The 25,566-nt window shown below is 38.4% G+C and overlaps 1 protein-coding gene across 1 annotated transcript in view; it reads left to right on the top strand.

Moving 5' to 3' along the window:
- GUCY1A2 (guanylate cyclase 1 soluble subunit alpha 2) overlaps positions 1 to 25,566 on the top strand; it is a gene marked incomplete at both ends in the record, with an annotated part of 148,032 nt that overhangs the window by 73,507 nt on the left and 48,959 nt on the right. The window contains one exon of the mRNA XM_080350626.1: positions 9,883 to 10,368. Coding sequence (XP_080206752.1) covers positions 9,883 to 10,368 — 486 coding nt within the window. The remainder of the gene's footprint in view (positions 1 to 9,882; positions 10,369 to 25,566) is intronic.

A 25,566-nucleotide genomic window follows, 5' to 3' on the forward strand; every position in this document is an offset into this window, starting at 1 on the left:
ACATTGTGTATTTTGTTAAAAATGACATCCTTAACCTGGAACTGCTAAACCAGGCCAATGCATTCTTCCCAAATTCAGATCATTAGCATGGCCTGTAAGAGACTCCACATGAAGATTGTCTTTTATTTGTAGGTGTCAAATATGGTAACTAATAGAAAGTGATGGATGAAAGGTCACCTAATGCTCTAATGTATTGTGTTGAACATATTGAAAGAAATTCCACCTTTTTAAGAAAAATACAGGAAATTTAATTTTAAAGACCTGGTACAGTTCCCACTAAAATCAGCTGGATGTATTTACAATGACTTCACTGAGAGGTAGAATGGGTCTTTCTAATTATATCTAACTTAAGAATGATTGTACTGGGAAAAGAAGAAATTTCTTCTCCTGGTGGTCTGAAAATTTATACCGCACCAAGAGATCACAGTTGATTAATCTTGGTATCAAATTCTAATGATAGAGTCTTTTATCAAAGCTGCAAAAGTACTTGATATATGAGGTAATAAAGAGAAAAGAAAAAAAGTAAAAATACCAACAGAGGACTCCACATTTAGTCAGTTTCCTTCGTGTGGTGCTGGCAGGAATTTGGAGCAGATTTATATACCTAATATGAAATAGGGAAAGAGTTGGACCATGTAAGTCCTTAAGGAGAAGAACTCGTGCAAGCTAGTTAGTGCATGCGCTAAGAGATCTTTTAATCACAGGAATTTTAAGATACCTAGGTTGGTGATAAAATGTCACATCTCCTAATGGTTGCTATATTTATCTGTTCTGCACAGATCAAAGGGGAAAGCAGCTTCTGCTGCTCATTGCCTGCTGTTCTCATGAATAAACATTCTAATTTAACCATTTCATTGCATTTTGATAAAAACAATTTGCACAAAGGAACAGACTAACCTGGTTCTGAGAAAGAAAAAGACTTAGCAAGAAATATCACCAAATGACTAAGAGTACTTGCTGTGAGCAGGTCATCTCTGGCACCTCGGACAGATCATGGTCAAACAAGAGGCTTTTGCTAGGAGCTGAATACTGATAGTGGAAGGATTAGGGGCAGGACTGATTTCTTATGGTGAAAACAGTAGCAACTAATCCAAACAGTGAAAATACTGTGGAAAATGGGAGCCTTTTCACTGCCTTCAGTGCACTGGCACATTCTTCCATAATCTTGCTTGGTTGGCATTGATAGAAATAAATAAAAATATCTGTCCATAACAAGCTAACATTTGTCAATTATAAAGGTCTTTACAGGCATGAGATAATTAAAGTTTTGAGCACGTGAATGTATGTAGGACTTTTTTTTTAGCCAGGTAGATAATCTTGGTGATCTCACTTGTGTCGTCCTGAGTGTTAAGTCAAGCATGTTGTAGTGTGAGCTCAGTAGAAAAGCAAAGGTGTGATGCACATGATGCACAGTGCTCTGTGGAAGCTGCACTGCCAAGAAAAAAGGAAAAAAGAAAAAAAAAGGAAGATCTAGAGGTATGGAACAGGATGAATTTTAAGCTAAAGGAAGGATTTTGCTCATCCTCTAGTGTCTTTCAATCAGCTACTACTGCTGTTGCATATCTTAATGGTTCTTAAAAATGTTGTCAAATAATTCAAAACAAGTTGAAAGATTTTTGATAACGGGTTTGTGTTGTAAACAAAAGGTAAAAATAAAATTACATGTTTCTTTTAAAATAAAAAGTGTTGTAACTTAAAGGCAATTTGAAATTATTTTTATTATTATATATTAGACTTATACAAATATTTCTCTGCAGGTGCTTTGACTTTTTGTAAAACCAGGTCTAGTGGAATGTGCCGAGCATTACCTTGCTCTGGGTGCTGGTAATTATGATACTTAGTAAGATAAGTTCCAAAAAAAGAAAAGAGAGACAAGGTTTCAAAGTTGCAGTCAAGCAGACAAAGGTACTTAATGATGGTGCATTATCTTTTGTTCAGAAGTGGAATTTTCTGCTTGTAATTCAGAGCTCTCTGCGTAAAGGCTGCTCTGGTAAGGACCAGCCCAGCCACCATTGAAACCAGTGGTGAGCCAGAGACTCCTCAGTACGTGTGTTGAGCTCAGTCCCAGGAACAGGTGTCCAGCTGGGGGCCAGGCTGTGGTGCGGACCCTCAGATCAGCTTCTGGGGTAGGAGCTGTGGGCTCATCATGTGCTCTCTGGGGGTCAAGAACTGGAACCACAGTTTCATTTTTTTCACAGATTCTTTCTTACCTCGGCCCCCACCCCACTAAAAGCAAAATATGAGGCTCATCACTTTCCTACATGGCTTACAAGATTTTCTTTTGACTAAGTACATTGTAAGAGTCACACACAGGAATGTTTGGAAGTCAAAGAATACCTGATATTATAAAAGATAATTCATGTGAATTTTCTTAAAATATTAGCAGATGCAGAAGACGACATGAAAAGTATTGTATTAGGGTCTATATCTATTAATTTAGCATAATGATTTCAGGTAACTTAACTGTAATGTGCATAATTTTTACCTCTGTGAAGTTTGCAAACTAAATGTGCATTCGTGTCAGCCTCCATCTCACTGCCTTATCAGGGTAATGGAGATTCATTCGATCTGAAGAACCAATTTTTCAGAGAGCTTTAGTGACTTTCTTAAATGTTACATTCTTGTTTTCTCATACTCCATCCCTTTTTAAAAATAGAAAGAAAAATGCAACAAAAATAATCAATTTATTTTTTCACAGGAAAGGCTTAAAATAAGAAGTAGTGTTTAACATACATTCATTGGAAATGTAGTGTGATTCTCTTCCATTTGTCTGACATAAACACAGAGATTGTTAAATACGAGAAGTTTCACTTACACTTTGATTGATTTGTTTTAATCAAACTGTGGTGGGGTTGTAAGTACAAAAAAAAAGCATTTTGCTTGTATTTAAATGCAAAATTAATATAAGTGTGTGGCTTGGGGATGTCCTGTTTGGAGCATGTTTATTGTGAGCACCGTTCTCAAAGCTTGTGTCAAGCAGCAGGGCTTCTGGTTTTCAGGGGTTTTTTAAAAAGGCTCCTGGCTGACTCAAAGTTATCTGAAAAAATGGTGAAATAACCCATGAACTGGAATCTCTGCAGCTTCTCAGAGCAGTTAATCCTCCTGTCCATTTTAAACTTTATGTCAAGAATATAAATCTCATTGAGAACTTGTCAGGCATTGGAACAGGCTGCCCAGGGGAAGTGGTGGAGTCACCACCCCTGGAGGTGTTTAAAAGTTGTTTAGATGAGGTTCTTAGGGACATGGTTTAGTGCTAGGGTTAGGTTAGGTTATGGTTAGACTTGATGATCCTGAGGGTCTCTTCCAACTGAAATGATTCTGTGATTCTATGATTCTATCAAGTTGCATGGGGCTCATACGGTCTATCACTTCAGGCGCTGCGTGTGGGTCTGAGAGCAGAAATCCTACAGTTTCTGGGTCTGAGAGCAGAAATCCTACAGTTTCTGGGTCTGAGAGCAGAAGTCCTGCAGTTTCTGAACCCCTTCTGTCTGTGTCTTGAAGCAAGAAAGGAGAAATTGTATATCACCATGATCTTTTCATTCTGTGATCTTTTCAGGTGTAATCCACCATTTCCTTTTGTTTATCTAGTTGCTTTGACAGAGTAATGTGCAAATAATAGAGCCATATCCTTTACCTCTTCTCCTTTCATATTTACTTAGAGATGGCTCCATGCATCGATTTGCCATGCATACCTATGCTTCATGTGGAGAAGGTCTTTCTAACAATTTGTCTGCTTTTAGTCTGTCACACTCTTATTCTTTTGATATGAAGAAATCACTTTGGAGGTCCAAGTTTACAACTGAAAGATTTTAATGCTTGTCTCATTATCACTCTTTTTACATTATAGAACATGAATGTATTCCCACCAAAGTTTTGAATTCCCTAAAGGTGGGTTCCCTGCATTATTAGTGCTGCCATTCTATGTCTGGGAGGTATCTATGATGCACAGAAAATGTTAAATTTGCTCATTTTGGTCTGGAGACTTTTGCACATTATGTAACACCCTGGGGATTTCTATAAATAAGCAGAAATTTGTAACAGTCACTTTGCTGCTGTGTGGAATAATGTTCTTTTGACAACGCATTGAGCTGGAAACCCAAACTTGCAAGCAAATGCTGAGACTTATACTTTTGCAAGAACCCGAGCGTGTCCTGAGTTGTGTGCAGCAAACGCTGACTAGTTTATTCAATTGCATTAGGCATTGATTGAAAAAATATTTTTTCGTTTCTGTGAAGAAGATAGATTCTTTTCTTAGCTTTATCAATAACACAGGTGTAATGGAAGCTGGCGTGTTCTGATTATTATATTGAATTCAGATGCCTTTTTTTTTTCCCTTCAAGCTTTGTGAGGGCTTCATTTGAATATAAATTTTTCTTATTTGCATGAATCTTTCTCCACAGTTAGCTCTGCTGGCTGTGGCTCTGACTTACCCCACTCTACAAGCAGAGCTGGACTACAGGGGAGGTTGTAATGGCTATTCCTTTCTCTCTGTTTAACCTCAGAGTTGTGACAACAGGGCAGGGCTAAATTTATGGGCATATCAAGATTTCTTTAACTGAAAGGATGTTTGAGCATTTAAAACAGAAATATGTTAAACCAATGAAGGACTTATTTCTGACCTCTTTGCATCTGCTCTTAGCATATTTGAAGAGTTTCTTAGTCCCACCCTGAGATTTTTCTTCCTAGGGATAAACCATCAAGTTTTTCAAATTTTTTTGTAGGTCATATTTTCTAGGCCTTTCATCACATTCATTGCTCTTCACCAGACTCTCAAATTGATCCACCTCTTTGTTATACTAAACAGGAACAGATTTGTCCATCTGGGGCCTGAACACTGGTGGTCAGAGCAGAAGGATTACTTCCTGTGTTTTGCAAGCTATATTCTTGTTTACATAGTCCGCATAGTGTTTTCTTTCTTAATGACAGCATGACTTGTTGGCTGTTTCACTCTATAGACTCTGGGCTGTCTTCTTAGGAACTATTAGCCTGCCTATATTTTTTTGCATTTGATTATTTCTGCCTAAGCATATTTCTTGTCCTTATTTTGAATTCTATTTTTAGTCTATATCTCCAGTTTAAGAGATTTTTTTTTTAATTCCAGTGTTGTCCATCATGCTTGCAGCCCTTCTCCTAGATCTGTCACTTGGAAAAATGACAAGTAGACTCATAACATTTATTTCTAGAAGTGTCCTGTTGCCTTGTCCAGTGCTCAAAAAGTCCCTTAAGCCCCTAACCACTAAATATTTTGGAATATCTTGCTGTAAATGTCCCTGAGACACTGCTGTGTATCCTACAGGATATTCAGAGAAGTGAATATAGCTGTTTTAAAGTTTAGTCTATCAGCTGGCTCACCTTTCTAATTGTCACCTTATACTCTTGTCCTCAGTGTGCAGTGATGCTTTTTATTTGTTTTCTGAGTTTATGTTATTTTCTTTGTACCTTGAAGTGATGGTGGTGTCCAGGTTCATTTGTCATAAGCTGATTCTCCTCCATTCTTCCCAGTCCTCTAAATGATCACGGGCCTGTGAAAAAAAGCATGTTTGTTTATTTTCATTTAATTTTTTCATTGTATGAAGTCAGGCATGCATGTGTAACTGTTTACAGCCCTGTGGCCTAGCACTGTAAGTTTCCTGACCCACTCCCAATAAAAACTCCTAAATAAAGAAGGCTATAATCACAGTTTGGGAGGGATTGCATACTGAACACAGTCAAAGCAGCAGCTCCACTAAAATTTGTGGATTGCAGAGGCTGCAGGATATGTGGCCTGGCCTTATGATGAAGAAAATTATTTTTTAAGACCCCAATTCTTTCTCAAAAAATACTGTCTCCCTTAATATTTTCCAGAAGGTGTCTACACCTACTTTTATCTCAGTCACCCTTGCAAAACACCCATCTTTGTACAGAGAAGTATTGTCTTCCACCAGTGCAACAAATGAGGCTTTTTCCTGTGCTTTTCCTTAAAGACCAGGCAGTGGAGTTGGCATTTGATTCATAAGCTTTTGATCCATACTTAATCCTAGGGTGGCACGCATCCAGAGCATGCGGAGCGTTGGATATTGTGTACCTAATGAAGTAGCTGTTGGTGTACAGCACAGTAGGAGACTCTCTCATGTTCTCAAACAGCAACTTTAGAGTCTGTCAGTGTTCCCTGGGTGGGTCTTTGGGGAGAGAGGCTGAAGGAGTTCCTGACAAGCTGGGCCTCTTCTGTTTCCTCCCCTTTCTTTGCAGTGGATTTGCAGTGATAGTTATATTCATCAATAGGTTTTTGTTTTTCATCCTAGAGCTACTTGGGCTGCACCATTGTTTCACAGCAACGTAATCCCATAAAATATGATGTGTAATTGTTCATTTCAAAACGTTCTCTTATACCACTGTAGATCAAGAGAATGCCCTCTGAAGGCAGTAGAATTATTCTCATTTTGTTCAGTGAGATTATAACTAAAGAAACAGGAAAACAATGAAATGTAGCAGTAATGAAATACATCTGAGGACAGAAATGTTTCAATCTTTCCCTGCTTACAAGAAAGATGATATACTGATTGACTGTGGGCTTATGGTCCAGGTGTAAAGCAGTCCATGTCTGGGGAGATGCCCAGAAGTGTGACTTGCTATGGCAAGCTTCAGGCAAATCTGATGTCCCATTTAATTCAGTTTAAGATGCAGAGAAGGATGTAAGAGGCAAGAGTCCACAGAAGAGAGGTAGATCTTATGCTGGATCACGGCTGCCAACCAAAGTCCTCTAGAAAGAGTATGAATCATCTCAGAAACTTATTTGGAAAGGAAAGGGCTTTGCAAAAAGTGAGGAGAGTGATGCAGTCTTAGCTCTTCTCTGCTGTTGTGTTTTACAAGACCTGAGTGTTTTTCCCTAGGCGAGCAGGTCCAGCTTTGTTTCTGGTGTCCAGATTTGGCAACTTGAAGAGACCAGCATGCCATTTTCTAAAAAAAACCTCCTCATTCATCAAGAGAGAGCAGGACATCAAGATCAGTAACGTAACATCAAAGGAGTGATAGGCAACATCAACTATTCCTCTTAAGCAGAGCAAGTGATAATAATATTCAGAGGATAAAGCCAAAATAGTACTGAACCTTTGACACTTATAGGAAACTCATGCAACTGCTTGTTGCATGGGGAGAATATCTTTGCAAAAGTTTCTAAAAATACTCTGGAAAACCTCAACCTGTTGAAGCAGGGGCTCAGTTCACTTGGGCAGAAGAACAAGTTATTATTAGTTACGCATTTTACAGGACTGTTTGTGTCTCCTATTGCTTCTCACATGTAAGTCTCAAAGTGCTACAGGTGGTCAATATCCTCATTCCTGCTGTGCTGAAAGGCCAAACCAGCCCTCAGAGTTGATAATTTTCCTGGGGTAACCCAGAAGCAGAGCAGAGGACTCCAGAGTGCCTGTTTAGTATGTTATTCACTCCATCAGTGTTTCCTGAGAAGAATCCACCAGGGGAGGGTTGGCACAATATATTCACACGGACAGAGATCACATCAAAGAGTTTAACACCTCAAATTGACAAAGGCGAAGCAGGAGCACAGAGGGATGCGTTAATTTTCTTCTAGTCTCACAGCAGGTTGGCAGAAGGAACACGGCTCCTTGCTAACAGGCAGCCCAGCCCCAGGCCAGGCTGGCTCAGCCAGGGTCTGTGGTCACACTCCCTTCTCCTGAGCTGACAACTTATTTTCACCTGGAGGTGGAAGAGAGAAGTGATAATATGAGATACAGTTATTTTGCACACCAGTGAAGTTCTATGAACAGAAAACAGAAAAACTCTCTGGCAAAGGGGAACAAAATAAGAAGAGAGTTTAGAAATGCCATATAGTGTATTTCACATTTGGCAATTTGTACTTCAGAGTTGAAACAATTTTTTATGTGCCCCTTGAGAGGACAAGGCTGCATGCACAAAGAAAGCACCTGTTTCCCTTATGTTTTGAGCAGGGAGCCATATGTTTAAAAAATTAAAAAGAACAATTATTCTTGGAGCATTAAATCTGCCCATCTAGGTAGCTGGCTTTCTCACAGAGATGGCTGACCCAGAACAGAGCTGAGAAAACTGAGCTTAGAAATGTAAATATTAGCAAGTATGTGGGAACATAAATTAGGAAACTTGTAAATTTTAATTAGTTTAATTTACTTTTATTTGCCGAGTTGCCATGCTGACATCAGAAGTTACATCTGTCGGGTAGCTGGCAGCATGGGGTATGGGGCATAGGGACAGGATAGGCTCAGTGCCCATCTTGACAGTAGGATCTGCAGTGACAGAATTTTATCTGATATAAGAAATCCATAATAGAAACAGGAGCTTCCCAACACCTTCCCCAAACATAAAAGTGCCATGTAGGGGTAGCCGTCAGCTCTGCAGGAGCTTCCAGGCCTCTGGACACTTCAATCACAATCAAAGCCACACACACCTCTGGATTCTGTGGTTGAGGTTTTCCTGTTCTGCTTGGGAGGGTTATGGATGGAAGGAGGATTAAATGATAAAGTGAATCATGTGAGAGTGAGAGAATGCCTACATGATGAAAGAAAGGGTGACTGGAGGAGACCTTTTTATTTCAGTGGATTGTGTGGAATAGAAGAATACAGATTTAAGGCATTATGGTGCCTAACACGGTGCTTAGATGCACAAGGTTTGTGTGCTGTGCCTGTTTTGTCTATGAGATAATTTTTTTAGATCACCAAGTACAGTATTGCCCTGGTCTTTCTGCAATCCTGTAATGAAAACGTTAACCATGATTGTTTTTCATGGCAGAGGCTATGGCAGGCTGTATCTACAAAGAAATCAAGTTTATCTGATTTAATTATTTTCTGCTTAAACAAAACATTTTCATCTTAGTTTTCTGTTCATGTGGTTTTGGTTTTTAAATACTATATTCAGGTGAGAAATGTCCCTTTACAGTATTGGACAGTAACTTTTGTGTGACCCAAGTAAGTGAATAAAAATCAGAATGTATGTAGCCCCAAATGCCAAATATATCATCACAGTTGGTTTTCAATGTCCATTTCCGTGTGGTAGTTCTGTGCTCAACTGCCATCATGGAGCAAGAGGTATCCAGCCAGGGCCTTGTTGGTGTCAACCGCTGGACAGCACTCAAAACATCTACCCATTTACTGGCAAATATGAAATCTATAAAGCAGAGTGACAAACCACCTGCTACTCCTTTCCTACTGTTCCTTCTTCTGTTCTTCAAATACAAATTACATTAATCAATATTACCAAGAAATCTGCAGACTCTAGCAGAAAGTCAGCCTTCAACTCTGCTGCATGTATGAGAAGGCAAATAGGAAACAGAAGCACGGGTACACTTTTTCCATGCCATTTATTATTTTATGGAGTTCTTTCTCACATCTTTTCTAATTTAGTTCCTCTATAACATGGCTGCATTTGACTTAGTAGCTGTTTGGCTGAAAAAGAATGGAAGCTACTTCACCATTTCGCTAATCTGCTTTCAGATAGTTCTCATTTCCCTTTTATTTTGTGCTTTTGATAATAAGCTAAGTAACATTGTAGGAGGTATTCTGAAACTTTCTTTTAAGGCCAGGTACATTCCAGGAGCAAAATTTAAAAGCATTATTTACACACTATTCTGAGAAACACATGTTATTGCGGTCACTTTCTTAATTAATTGGGTTAAAATAGAATCTGACATCTGATTTGGGAATACTTTTGTGTTACTATAGGCTATTTTCTGACTCACGTTGGTGAGGAGACTGTGTGAGTCTCATTACCTGAACAGGTAGGTGTAAGAGGCTTCCATATAAAAGGCTACATTTATGTTTATCAGTTCAGCTGAACAGGAAAGGTGGAGAAAATAGAGTGAGGATCCAAATATATTAGCTAATTTTTCCTTTTCTAACCTCTATTCTTACTTTGTAGGTGATGGAAATTAAAGGACAAATGATTCACGTGCCAGAATCAAATTCAATTTTGTTTCTGGGTTCCCCCTGTGTGGACAAGCTGGATGAACTCATGGGCCGAGGCCTCCATCTTTCGGACATACCTATCCATGATGCTACTCGCGATGTCATATTGGTTGGGGAGCAAGCAAAGGCCCAGGATGGCTTGAAAAAACGAATGGATAAGCTGAAGGCAACGCTAGAATGCACACACCAAGCCCTGGAAGAGGAGAAGAAGAAAACAGTAGATCTCCTTATTTCTATTTTCCCTGAAGAAGTGGCTCAGCAGCTGTGGCAGGGGCAGCAGGTTCAGGCCAGGAAGTTTGATGATGTCACCATGCTCTTCTCAGACATTGTTGGCTTCACTGCCATCTGTGCACAGTGCACGCCCATGCAGGTCATCAGCATGCTGAATGAACTCTACACGCGGTTTGACCATCAGTGTGGATTCCTGGACATCTACAAGGTAATAACTGAAGTCCTAAGTTAGCAAAGTCTAATTGAAACTAAGATAGGAAAAAAATCCCAGTAGCCATCTTCCTAAATTGCACACTTTCCCTGAAAATATGGAAAGACAATATTTTTGTTTCATGTGAAAAAATCAATCTGAAATATGCCCATTGAAAATCAAATACTTTGATGTTGAATTGTCATCATGGTTTCCCCATGGGAATATATGCCTCATATTCCTCATATTCCCATTTTCCTGTAGGTACGTACACTTCCTCTATTATAGCATGGTTTCCTTCAGGTGACACATCAACCAGAGTGTCATAGGGGTGATGAAGTGCGCAGCAATGATTCCAGCCCAAGCTGATGCTGCTGGAAGGCACTCAAGTGCTTTCTGTCTCAGTTGAAACTTGAAATGGTTTTGGGCTTAGGCACTTATCTCTCCTCTGAAATAATTCGAATTTTCCATAATGAGAAGAGCATTCACTAAAAAGAAGTGTTATAAGTTATTTAAACTTCCACTGAAAAACAAGAAGAGGATGGCAGACATCCATTCACAGTAAAGGGGGTGAGTGGGACACAGCACTGGGGTTCCAAGCTCCTGTGGTGCTCTGCAGTAAAGGAGCAAGCACACGTGTTGGTCCTGTTACAGACTTCATCACCTTTACTTCTCTTCAGTGGGTTTGGTGTCCAGTATGTATATGAGAGATAAAAGAGGGGAGGTAGAATTTAATAAATGCAGTTAAGAAATTATCTGTATCATTATCCTGTGAAATCTGCATAGAATATATTTTGTTTATATAATATCTTTAATTTTGTGATAGGAAAGGCAGAGCAAATTTCTTTTTCATTACTGAATGCATCAAAGGAAAAAGTTGTTCTAAATTTATATATTGACTTTGTTTTCTGTCTGAGCCTTGCAAACTAAATCACTAGTTTCAAACTGTTTCAAATAGTATTTGTTGACAGGCTGTAGAGAAAATGTCTTCAGATGAGTTCTGTTCCTTTCATTTATAGCTTCTAATACACTTTAAAAGGCATCAAAAATATTAATTACCCACCTAAATTATAACGGTGGCTCAAAAGTTACAATATGTACCACAGAACTGAACATGGTATAGATACAGGCTGGTAGGACAGTATACCAAAGTAAAAGATCGCAGTTTTGTGCTCCCGGGCTAAGGATTTGTTATTAACTAGTGCTCTGAAGCCAAAGGCCACGCTCGGGGAGAACTACGAGGTAAGGTACCAACCATCATTTGAAAATTGTTACAGTGATGTAGCCAGAAAATAGTGGAAGTTTGAGCTCAGTTTGTATTTATCTGGTGTCACTGCACGGGATCTCAATCCAGCTCTGAGAATGGGGCTTGAGGAACTTCTGACCCTCAGTCACGAGTGATATCTAGTGACCCTGTTTCACATACTCTATTTGGTACATGGGTGTCGTTAGTATTTTCCCAGATGATTAATTTTAGTTAACTGTTTTGAGGCATTCAGGACATTCTTTGTTGAAAACTATGGTTGCATGGGAATAGGAGATAAAGTATGTAAAACTCTATGTCCTGTTTGGAAGGAAGTTTGGCTGAGCCCTGTGAGAATACTAAGAAAGAATATTTTTACATAGGTCATTAATATGATATCATTTAGACCATGGCTTACTGCATTTTACCTAGCTTGGTGCCACTTTAGATAGGTGTTACTTTATGGAAATACTGTCCTGACCAGTGGAATAAGATGATGGCTGCTGAGATAGCGAAGAAAAGATGTATGCATTCAGAAAAGGAATAAACACTCCAGCAAGTTAAGACGTCCATTAATTATATGAGCAGAGGAATAAACAAAGCCTGTTTTTCTATGGAAGAATGTCTTACACCTCTAAAACCTTTTCTCCACTGTTACTGCCTTAATATAGTCAGTTCTTTCTCAGATCCTTTCATCCTGGGTTTTCCTCCATCTCCCTACATCTGCATGTCCCCTGAGCCTCCCTACACATCCCCTGCTTCTCTCCACAGCCCACGCATGAGCAAGACAATGTACGTTGTGGCTATTTTGAAGCTGTACATACCTTTTTTTCTCCTCCCAAATTTGTTTTTCATTTATTTTTTTAACCAGAAGTCTAAAAAAGTAACTGTGGGTTTAAGCAAAAATGACTCAGTTGAGCATTACAGAAAGACAGAACACAAGCAATGAACCATTTTTCTTTGCCTTAGAGAATTAGGCTTAAAATAAAATGACAATTACTTCAAAAAAGCATTTGCATTTTAAAATGAAAATAGCTCATGTGTTTATATCTTTTGTTTTGAATGATATTCTGGAAGCTAAGTTTATTCCTAGGAAAGATCACCACAACAACTGGAATCTTAGAAGTTATTGCCAGGCAGTGACTTTTAGATATGTATTCACTAGTGTTTGTACCCAGAGCCTGCCTCTTAAGATATACTCCTGTAACTAGGCTACAGAAATTTACCATGTAAGCTATACATACATCAAAACAGATCAATTTTCAAATTTGCTTGTTTTTAAGCAACATGGCAAGAGTAATTTACAAAGATTATTGGATGAGTGCTTCTGAATACCAAATTCACCATTTTGTAAACAGAAAATTAAGCAAAATTCATTAAATATATTCCATGCTGTAAATTATTCATCTAGCTTTACTGTTACCACATTTTGAATTCAAAACCTCGGTGCTTCTAATCTTGGATGCAGACAATGAATATAATATTTTCAATTGTCTCGTACTATTCATTCAGGGATGTTTACCAAGAAGAATGGCACAGAAAAAGGAACAAAGATCCTCACATTTAACAAGTCAGACGTGGAGGGCAAGGATAATGAGCTGTTGGGTACAGAATAAGAAATGCTTGGAGAGGGCTGAAGGGGACTGAATTAGACTTCGAAATTTCTTGGAAATGAAAGTAGGTAGCTGTAACCGATGAGAGTGGGGAAAGGGTGTCCAGTGGATGGATGTGTAGGTAACAATGACACAGACAGATGATGGGATCAGAAAATGAACTTCACAGGAGCATTTTGCATGGATACCAATGCCAGATGACATCTGTCTAGGTTGAGGGAGAAAATTGCAATAACCGAGGTGCGCGGTGATACGAGCCTTGGTGACAGTTTTAGCAATCGGGAAGAATGTGTGTTTTAGAGAGCGAAACTTTAGAAAGAATCTGCTTACATATAGCCTTTATGAAAAGATCAAGAAGGACACTCTTGGGATACTGACAAAAAGGAGAGGACGTGAGAGAGCTGAGACCTGGCAATGCATTTGGAAAATGGTGCTACTGACTGAGCTAATTATGTTTGGCTTGAAATTGAGGAACGGGAGAAAAATATACTATCGAGCAGGGAGTGCAAATCAAAGCAATGTATATGTAGATGCTTGGTAAGCTAGTGTCTGCGGACAGACAAATAGAAACATGGACTCCAGGAGCAGAAGTAATGGGAGAGAGATCTCCATTAATTTTGACAGCAATTGCTTTGGGTAAAATGTATACTGGTTGGTCTGACTGTTTGTGTCTTCGCTTCGACCTTTTTTTTCTCTGAGTTCCTGTTGCTTATGAGCCAAGTGCTGGGAAGCAATGCTTCAGCTAAACCATCACTTTACAAAGTAAGCTATTTAGATATGCTGCAGCCATGGCTGCTGGGATTTAAAACTCAACCCTGCAGACTGAAATCTTCCGTGCTAAAGATTCCTGCAGCTCTTGTATCTCCCTCTAAGTAATATGTCTCTGGCATAGGATTGTTTTAAATATTTTTTCTTGTAGAGTCCTTTTGCCTGTGTAGGCCTGCTTTCTCAGCTACTTTCCCCTCAGTTTCCTTTCCGAAATAACCCAATTTCCCTCCCTCACCCTTTAACTACTATGTGGAGTAAAGGCAGTGTGTATTGTGGCTGTTTTTTTGGCCATCCATGCAGTGGCTGTATGGCTATAAGTGCTGGGTGAGTGGCTCTAAGTGTTGGCTGGGTAGTGCCAAACCAAAGAGAGCAGAACCAGGCCTGTTCCTGTAGGTGTTGGTTGCTTTGTCCTTTCTCTGCACAGTGCAGCATTTGTCCTTGAAGACATTTGTAGATTTTCCCCTAACACTAAACTTTCTGTGAAGTGCTGAGTCCCTCTTGCCATGTCTAAGCAGAGTCCTAAATGTTTTCGACATTCAAGTATTGCCAGCTGCCAGAATTTCTTTGCTATATGTCTTTGTTGTCAAAATTTTAATTGGAAGTTTGTTGAGTATTTATTGAATAAGACAATATAATTCCGAAGGTAATTTTATAGTTAGAATTCACAACTTTGTTATGTGAATTTCTGCTTTCTTTTCGGTTTCATTATTTGGCTAAACTGACATTCTGAGTGGTGCCACACATGTGCCTCAAAGTCCTTTACCAGCTTCCTTGGGGTTCTCTTTGGCTGTTATTCCTGGCAACATTGTTTCACTTACTTTACACTGAATGATGTTATTTTATTTTTTATGAATGATACAGTTAGTATGTCAGATCTTAATTTTTCTTCATTATACACCTAACTCTGGGTACACCCTTAATTTTTGCTCATTGAAAAAGAGAGAGTAAAAGGGGGTGGGAAGCGTGGACTGTTCTGTGGTCATTCGAGAGTGACACACCAGTTCTGAAAAATGCTTTTTATATTGAGATTGTGAGACAATGCTTTTAGGAACCTAGTTTTAAGTTCACATTTTCTAAAAATATTACTTCACATTTTTATACTGGTAGCTTAAGTTGCAGAAATCAGTATTCATTTTACAGAAAATACCAGTACTTTCTCAGTGCCATGACTATCCCTCCTGGAGAACCGATGTTTGTACATATCCATTTATAAGTTCTTAAGCTTACTATCAGTGCTATAATGATTAAAGAATACTGCAATGACAGGAGTAATGAGCTTCAGACTATTCTGAGGTTTTCCAGGCTTTATGTTTCATAAATTAAAAACCATAGTCTCCACATTTTCATGTAAAATCTATGGCCACTATTTTTGTCTTCTTTCCATCACTTCTGCAGTTTTAAACTTTTAAGTTCAGTGCAACTACACAACCATTTTGAGAAGGTTTCAAATTCTTTAAGCTTCAGTTTAGGCATCTGCATAATGAAGATTATTATGAAATATAATTAAAATCTGTAAACAATACTGATACCCTTATATGGGCAATATGATATACATAAAATACCGTTAATATACATTTTTTAAGATGAATAGGTCAGCTTTGGGGATTACTGGTGTACAAGGTGTGGCTTCTTCCTGTTAGTGTAAAATCAGTGGGTTTCAAATCTGTAATAGAAGAAAATGGGTAACAAAAGAAAATTTCTGGTACCCAGAAGCTGTCTCTCTCCATGATGCCACCCAGCCTGGTAGAGCTGCCCTTCAGCACACTGCTATGTTCAGGTCCCACCACAATGGGCTACCGAACCTTGTTCCTTTCCTTGCTCTGAGCAGGGTATAGCACTGACATTCTCCTTCAACCCTGGCTGTGTGTGGACTGACTTGCTGGCACACAGGTGTGTCACTTGAGTATGAAGTCAGGGCAAAGCTGGGGCACCTGTCTTTTTTGAGAACTCAGAAGTGTTCTTGGGTTAAATGAAAAAAAAAAGGAACACAAAAGATTCCTTGGATTTTCCCTGCAGATCTGCAGTATCACTGCCCAAGAGCTCCAGAATATTTTAAGACTTCCCATTACTTCAAGCATGTATTTTTCTGCAGCCTTGTGGAGGATTTACACTTCTAGTCTTTAGGGAGATGTGCAAATGAAGCAAACAGACATGCAGGCTCCAGAAGAGTTATTCTTTACTTTATAAACATACAGACCTGAACAAAGCACTAAAACATCTGTGCATGTTTGCCTGCTTTAGCCAATTAATCACCCAAGAATCCTCTAAATAGTCTAAGAGTTCTATGCCTGTATATAATTTCTTCTTCAGCAATACTTTGCTTGTATGTATTTCCTTCTCTTTTTTTGTCTCTCTCCTTCCATTTTTCTCTTATATGAAAAACACACACTTGTTTAGAAGTGTTCCCTCCATTTCTCTCAAGCTGCTTGAGAGCCTTAGAGCCGATGTCCAACTTGTCCCGGGAGTGCTTCCCAAGTCCTCAGTTTCTGTGTGTGAACCCGAGCCATATCCTGTCTTTTTATTTGGACAGGAGTCAGAAGGGTGCTGTGTTTTGTAAAACCCACCATTAATACTTAAATCCCTTGTTTCTTCTGTCAAGTTTTCCCACCTTCTAAATTTTAGTCCCTCTGAAGGACTGAAGAAAATTGATTTCAGTTTCCATCAGCCTAGGCTATTTCCATTTAAACAACCTCGTATTGTGTCAGATTGAGAGGGTACAAAGTACACCCGTAACAACATACGTCTGACTCTTCATACATGTGAGCAATGCCAAGATGCTGCAGTTTCATTTATGCAAATAATGTTTGTAACTATACCTCAATTTCTTAAATATTTTAAATTAATATGGAGGATACTTACATAATTTAAGAGAAACTAGTTAATGTGTGAATTTCAAGACAGATAAATTAAAGCTTATGTAACCTTGAAGAAGATGTTGTTATTCAGGAGTAGTTTCAATACCAGGAATACCTATAGCAAATAAAGCCCACTCTTACATCTGGAGAAGAGCAGTGACATTAAACTGAAATGTGTGTCTTAAGTTATGCATGATTATTTTAATATTTGCTTATTTTGTTAAACAGATCTTTACTTTGACATTTCAACTACCTCACATAAGGCAGAATGCCAGCCAGGCCATTTTCTATTAATCACAATTTAGTGTGATTTTTTCAATTTCATACTTGCATACAGAAGAGAGAAATAATTTATTCACTATGGCTTCTGTATTCCACAACTGTTGTGTGCAAACCTGATGCTGACATAATGTAAACTATAAGTCTTCTAGCATGTCTCTATTTTAACTAGCAAAAAAACCCCCTTTTAAAATACTAGATAATAATTCTACACAGCAAATAGTATTCCTCTCTTTTTCTGCTGTAAAGAAAACAGCACTCTGAATTAAAGTGTAGATGAAAGAGTTCCTCCATATATTGGGTAATGAAAGATTTCTGCTTAAGTCTGCTAAGTAGGTACTACAGAAAGAGTTTGAATATAGCTCTTTCTGCAAAATGCTCCTGAACATGCCGGCATGTGGCATCATTAAACTCACTAAAAATAAAATGCCCTCAGGCCCGGTAAAAGCAATTGCTTCATAATTAGGCTCTCGGGAAAGGAGCTGCGTTTTACAGTAAGACATTTCTTTTAAAAAATGAGCTTCACTTCTGAATTTCATAGGTGGACATTTGGAATCCATTCCTGCTCATGTGGGAGGGTTTTTCTGTACACTGAACTATGTCCAGAAGCAGAATGCAGTGCCATAAAAGCATTGCAGAGTTACCTTGAAAGTTAGGCACAAGATTTCACTGCTTAGGAGTTAATTTTGCAAAGCTGAGAAATAGAAGCTAAGAGAACCAAACACTAAGGTAGAAACTGAAGGAGATTCTTGGGTCCATTTAAAGACAGTCTTATTCTCAAATTCTATCCTGAGAAATTTTAAAATCTTTAAAAAACAGGTGTTTTTTTTTATATTATCCCAGAGATTTTGGGAATCTATTAATAATGTTGTAACCAACATATAGAATTAATTTCAGAAAAAAACTCAGACTTAAGTATTTGAAGCTGACAGATGTTGTTAAGCTTCACAGTGTTGCACAATTCAACTGTGTTTCAAAGCTTTTCTGCCAAATGTGTGCAGTGGAAAACATATGGAATACTTCAAAATCTAAAGAGAGCTGGGCTTTAATTTGTATTCACACAACATCAAGAAAACAAATAGGTTTTGATTAATTTGAAAAAAGTCAGTATTCACTCTTTGTGACATAGACAGAAATGTGTATCTAGAAGCTAGCTCAGGATCGAGTATACTTAAACCACGTTCAGAGGAGGCTTTTCTGAACTGCACTTACACCACCCCCAGAGAAAGAGTACACCCCCACCTCTCAGTGGAATAACCCATCTAGTTTCTCTCCAGTGTGTTTCTTTGACCTTCCTTTCCTTAGGATCTTTATTTTAGATTAAATGAATTTTTCAAGTCTTTCTACCATAAACTGCCTAAAATATTTCACATCTGCCCTCCCTCCACTTAGTGATTAATAACATCCCTGACCTGCATGCCAAAGTATGCATGCCAAGATGCAGGATTTTTTGAGCTAAAGAGGATCTTGCTCTTATGCTGACAAAAAGTATCTTAGCACTAGCAGTAAATGCACTCACACAATCTTTTTCTTGTTCTTGGGCACTTCATAGGAGCAGCAACGTGCATGCTATAAATCATTTTCAACAGCATGGGACGAGTCAGGCATGAGAAGATAACAGCTCGCTTAGAGTCCTCTGAGAGTTTCACAAACTAAGCCTTCCCAGTCTGTGGCCGTCGTGGCCCACGTAAACCTGCTTTTCAGCCAGTTCTCAGAAAAAGGATACTGATGACAACATGGCATGGATCTTGCATATCAAATGACAGTCTAGGCATGGAAGCAGGCAATTAAGCAAAAATTTGGGTCCTCCTGGATAGATGGGTAAAAAAATGAGGTTTCCAGAATTCAGGATGGAATACCTCATGCCCTGGAAGTAGATTTTTCTCTTTAGTGACTATAGAAAGAGTATAGATGAGTAGCTTAGTTTCTGTGCAACTGACATAGGGTAGCGCGAGTCCTGTCCTGAATGACAATGTTGTAAGATTATTACTGATTCGCAGATATATATTTAGAGAAAGATTTGGGCAGAAGCAAATATGGGAGATGTCAATGACTTCTTGAGGTAGAATATGGATATCAAATAAATTGTTCCCTGTGATGACTGCTGACATTGCTGACTTAAAATAAAACTAGAATGGAGAGAATCTCCCCTTCAGTCTTTGCCACATACCAGCTAAAAAAAGTATCCTGTTTGCTGCTGAGCTAGAAGTCATAGACAGGAATAATGAAGCCCAAATGATAAGTCTGAAGCACCACTTTGCCATACACCATGGCCTTTTCCTAATTTTCTGCTGTTAAACTTGGGGCAAAAAACAGATGAAACAAAAGCCCATTGAGATATACTAATAACTTCAAAGATTTCTTATGGAGTTATACTTGTAAGAATTTTGTCTTAGGGCTGAATTTTGCTGTATTCATTTGAAGGAACTTCGTATTCATGTTCTGAGCCTGGATTAATCTCTAAGAGTGAAAAAGAAACTGACCTATGGAGTGTAGAAAGATTTTTGACCAGTTCATCTTTCCATCTAGAGATCAGCTTTCCTGAAGGACTGTTTGATTTCCCAGAACTTGCCTTCTCCTACTTCTAAAATTCACCTGCCTCTGTGACCTCCCATGTTCAGTCTGCCTTTCTGCCTCTCCATACGGTCTTGTTAATTCTTTCTCTTCTGTACAGACAGAGGTGAATCTATGCTATTTATATCATAGAACTAGTCATCTAGACTACCCTCAGAATCAACAGAGAAAAGTATGATTTCATAGGGTAAGTGTAAAACTTTTTTAGTGTAAGGTTCATCTTTTCCTGAAGGAGATGCTTAGCATAGGTCAGATGACTGCTGGCGTTCCCGTTTCAGTTCATTGATTATAAAAGAGAATTGAGATATCTCTGGTTAGGGGAACTAAATCTCACCCACATAGTCTACATCTTATCCATTTGCTGACTGAGTGGTTGAAATACTGCTTCTTCCCTGCTTGTGTTACTTTTCATGTGCTTTAATTTTACAGTAATTTAATCAACTTATATAGGTTAATTCAATGTTATGTTGTTTAATGCATACAGTGTATTTTTCTTATATAAAATGAAGTTTCACTGTATTTTAATTTCTCTCATACAATCAGCATCAACCCAAGTGATTTGTTTCCTAATTTAATTGCTTTTTGTTATATGGGCATTGGAATAACTCCCACCATCACTGAGCATGAATACTGCACTGTCTTTCAATAAGGTCCCTTAGAATACTTTACTGATTAATTCAAAGCTTGACTTTCCATGGCTATTGCAAATGGTTATGATTATTGTCATCCAAAAAACTGTTTATTGCTCACTCCCATTGAAATGGTCAGTAACATGTAGGACTGACTGTAAGAGGCAATGGAGTATTCAGGGGTCCTCAACATTAGTGCTGATTCTGTTCACTTTTGGCTAAGAAGAGAAATGTTAACAGCATTTCATCAGCCAAGGAAACTGAGGTGGTAATTTTTCTGACGATCACTGGAGAAAGATAAAGTCTGACATTCTGGCAGACACTAATCTGCTGGGTGATCACCAGGGAAAATGTAGTGTTGCAGCCCCAAACAGTGCAGCTCCATGGCTCAACTGAGCAGTAAAGTTATCTATAATAAAATACACAGAAAAAAATGATTTTTTTCAAAAATTGTTGCCTTTCGGCCTCCTCTCCTCTCCTCTCCTCTCCTCTCCTCTCCTCTCCTCTCCTCTCCTCTCCTCTCCTCTCCTCTCCTCTCCTCTCCTCTCCTCTCCTCTCCTCTCCTCTCCTCTCCTCTCCTCTCCTCTCCTCTCCTCTCCTCTCCTCTCCTCTCCTCTCCTCTCCCCTCCCCTCCCCTCCCCTCCCCTCCCCTCCCCTCCCCTCCCCTCCCCTCCCCTCCTCTCCTCTCCTCTCCTCTCCTCTCCTCCTCTCCTCCTCCATAGGAATATAGGTCACAAATCAGAAAAAGAGAAAATATTTCATTATTACCAATGGAGGAAAAATAATAATAATTTTTAAAATTGACATTAGTATTCCTTGGGCAGTTTAAATATTACATCATAAAAAGTTCAGAAAGTGTGGATAATATTCAGCTTTAATTTTTCCAGTGTAATTTGTGCAGCGTGTTTTTCTTCTTGGCATGAAAAGACACAGAATTAAAGTGAAGAGTCTGTGACTCAGTTATCTAAATGCCAGGGGAGACAGAAAACATTTGGACAACTGAAATTTCAGATAATTATCAATATAGCTAATACATATATTGGGGGACTGTGTGTACCATGCCTCTTGGCCCGTGTGCCACTTGCTGCATACCAGGACCCCCAGGCTCTCTCCCCCACAGCTGCTTTTCAGGAAGTTGGCTCCAGGCTGTACCCATTCCAAGGAAATTCCTTCCCAGGGACAGGACTTTGCACATGTCCTTGTTGAATTTCAACCTATTCATCCTGCCTGTCCATGTCCCTCAGAATGGCAGCCCTGCCCTAGAAAAAAGTGACTGGTCCCCCCAATTTGGTATCAACTGTAGGCTTGATGAGAGTGCAAACAATGGTATTATCAGGGAAAGAAGCACAGCCTTTGTCAGAAAAATCAAATATATTTACTTAGTAAAATTCTAGACAGTGTTTTAACAGATTGTATTTTGAAAGGTGTTCACTAATCAGTACACATTGCATGCACCTAGAACACTGTGTCTGTATTTGGGTAGGAGAGAAGAAACATGAACTGGCAACAGGTGAGAGAGAGGCAGGTATTCTGAGATGGAGAATAATGCTCTACTGTGCAGGGGAAAAAAACCTCACCCAAAGTGGAAAAGTTAGTTTTCTCAGTGAGAAAAGTTAAGTGAGGAAGATGAAGAGCATTAAACTGTGATTAACTAAGCCATTACCTGCTTCCCTGCTGCTTACTTGTATTTTTTTCACTCTCAAGCTCTGTAAGAGCAAACATATCATTGCAACTCCCATTTGTTATAATTTCAATATAAAATGAAATTTTATAGAATATCTCCCAGCAGCAGGAGAGTTTCAGGCTATTGGCAGATTACTCATAAGTGATAAGAAACAGTTTAGTAACAAGCCTCTCTTCAGCTAAATATAGCATATACACTTTATATACTGTGGCTGTAAACAGGGTGTGGAGCATAGAGAAACTGTTTAATATTCCAAGTTTTTCTGCCAACTTAAAATTACAATTATTATGAACACATACTTGCTTAAGCAGAAATAAATATTTCTGGTGATTAAAATAACAGAAATATGTGAGAACACAAGCCAGATTTGATGCATGTGGAAACTCAACTGAATTAGAAGTATCTGTTACTCTTTAAAAAGAGGGTAAGAAAACAAGACATGATAAAGTCTGAAGAATATGTTTAGTTACTCTGTCTAGAGTCTGTGTGTGTGATACAGTTAAATGTAGTAGTAGTTACATTTATGCAGTCCTAAAATTACATTCGGCCCTTTGAAGGCAACCACGAGGTTGACGTGACCCCCAGTGAAAATGAGTTTGACACCCCTGGCCTTCCGAGTGTTTCAAAAAGATGGACCCAATTTCAAAGTAATAGTAATTTCGAATTGGGTCCATCTTTTTGAAAACCCTGTACATATGCTACTAGAATAAACAAAAAAACTTTGAAGACCATAATATATTTTTCCTTATACATGTACCATTGAAATATTTTATTTTCTCAAGGAAGAGCATCCTTGAGCAAAGGATGGTTATGCAATACTTCTGTATTTACTTTCCAAACTAATCCTGTATTTACTTGATCACCTGTGTATAACATTGAGGTATTCAGGAGTGTCCTATAGTTCTTCATCCTGAATGGCACTCTGATTTTTTTCCAGTACCTTATGAGGGGAAAAAAAGTCTTTTCTTCCTGTATATAGATATATCAGGAAGGTGCTGAAGGATGAATGTCCATTGAATGGATTTGACTTGAGAAGGGCTCCATTAGCAGTTAGTTTTAACTCAGCAGGACAGCCAACTCAAACTAAAATCACTTGTGAAACCTGCATTAAGGGCTTTTATGTATGGATGACACTTTGAGTTAGAGATAATACTTCGACTGTGTTTATCTCTATCTCTATAGTGAAGGCGATCCAACTTTTTATTTCCAATTTATTTGTTTATTTTGCAAAAAAGCATTAAGGAGCCCATAGAGACAGTGGCATAGATTATTTTAGAGTGAATGAATACTAAATGTTATAACTCTTAGGAGTGAGGTAATAACTAGCTATGCAGCCCTGTGAGTATTTTGGAGTTGGGAACAATGTTCCACGAGTACCCTTCAGAGAAAGGTGAAGGATCTACAAGGGACATGCTGTTAAGTGTAGACTTCTTTTCTTGGAAGAAGACAGTAATTTTTGAATTTTCTGACCCAGTTTTTTGGTATGTATTTAGTTTTGATCATAAGGAAACAAGCCTTCTTGTTATGAGCATAATTGAACCTAGTAAAAAAGGCACACAGACTTATTTACGGCTCTTATGTGAAAAAAAAAAAATGAGTACGCCACTGTAACAGTTATAATACAAATTTTCTGTTAGGCTTCTATAGGAAACCTACTGAGAAAGACAGGACTAGAACTAGAGCCGGCTCTCCCTCTAACTACTTCATTCAGTGGATTTAATATTTCTGATTGCTGTAGGAATTTCAGATTAGAATTGCCACAGGAGTGACCCCTGTTACTAAATTTTTTATTTCCAAGCTGTGTTTTGAAAAAGGTGCTAGTGAGATTCCTCAGACTGTTGGGATTTCTGAATATTTTAGATGAAAAACTAAAATTTACCATTGCAGGTTTCACTTACAAAATGGTATGTCCTCCTGTGTGTGTAACCTTGTGAAATGAAGTGTGACACTTCAGCTCCTTCATTACTTCTAGGAGCTCATACATGTAATGCCTGGTGCATATTAATGCGTTCAAGAGGAAGAGTACAGAAGCAAGGATGTTACTTCAATGCACCACATTTTCCCTTCTGAACTGTCACTGAATCAACGTCCTGAATTTATACCAAGGGAACATCATTCAGCTACAACTTCCAGTTTCTCAGTTAAGTAACATAACACAATGTAAGATTTAGCTACTGGTAGTTAGAAGAGACCTGTTGGAGCTGCCAGGAGAACAATTTATTAACTTCTGTTCTCTGGACACATGAGAATCCGAGAAAGTACAATTCTGTCTGCTGGGCTAACAGATTCATGTACAAGCCATATTCTACCTAAAAATGGTATGAATTAAGAATAAGTGACTATAAGACAATTACTATAGAGCTCAACTTCTATAAAAAGTAGTGTTCATGTCTAAACCAGACATACGGTATCAACTGTGGACTAACAGAAGCTGAGGACATAGAAAATAACTTCCCAAAAGTAAAACAGATTTGTTTGCTTCCTGCTGCAAGTCTTATGCATTGTCATTCTGCAATGTTCTGCAGTTTCAGGATATCTACCAAGAAGCTTTTCCTGAATTGCAGAGTACATACAACTACTTCAGTAATTATAAATCTTAATCTTTGATTTGTTGAGTCCCTGACTGAAAATCTTTTGGACATTTCCAATGACTTGATGCAGAGTTATAGAAGGCTTTAGAAAAGGCCTTTTTATGGCTTTGTAAGTAGCTGCAATGATTCCTGGCTTCTTTTTTAATTAAGAATAAAAATTATATCCTACATTTTTTATAGATTGGTCTCATTTTGAAATCTAAGTTCAAGCTCACTTCTCTTCTATAGTGCTATATATTAATTCCCAATTAATGAAGGCTCTAGGGAAGCTTTTCACAGTGAATGTAAATCAGTCAAAAGGAATGAAAATTAGGTAAGAGTAGGTCAGGCTATTAGTGAGTGGCTACTAATATTAAAAGCAGTAAGAAGGGATTATTCAACTAGAACAAAAATGTAGTAAATGTTAATAAAGGTAGAACTGTCAATTATATGCAAAAATGGCTGAAATATCCAAAACATAATACATTCTGTTTTTTTAAAGAAGCAGGTACTCCAATCTTATAGTGATAGTAAAATACCTTTTCCTGCATATGTATCTAGGAAGGAATAAAATGAAATCTACTACTAATAGTACACTCTAATAGTGACATTACAAAGTCAAAAACTCTGATTATCACATGGTAGAGATTTCCTCTGAAGTTTCATTACTGTGTATCATCATCTTGAAGAGCATCAAACAGATCTGAGTGCTGCTATATTTAGCCACCTTGAATAGTACCTTCCTTTTCTCTTCATTCTGTTGACATTTACTTGAATATTTATGGAGTGAGTTGCTCTGTGGTGTGCACAGTGATTTCAGGATTTGCCCAGCGATAGACTGGCGTGAGCTATAAGCAGTGCTTTGTTTGTCTGGTCCAATTCCCGCTTCTCAGTTGAGCCAAGAGAAATCCCATTCTTCCTTGTGCACATCTGACTCATTGATGGGCCCAGCCTGGAATTTTGAAGTGTGATGTTTCACTGTCATTGCAGTTTCTATTTTA

This window comes from Nesoenas mayeri (genome assembly GCF_963082525.1).
Source record: "Nesoenas mayeri genome assembly, chromosome: 1".
NCBI classification, from domain to species: Eukaryota; Metazoa; Chordata; class Aves; order Columbiformes; family Columbidae; genus Nesoenas; species Nesoenas mayeri.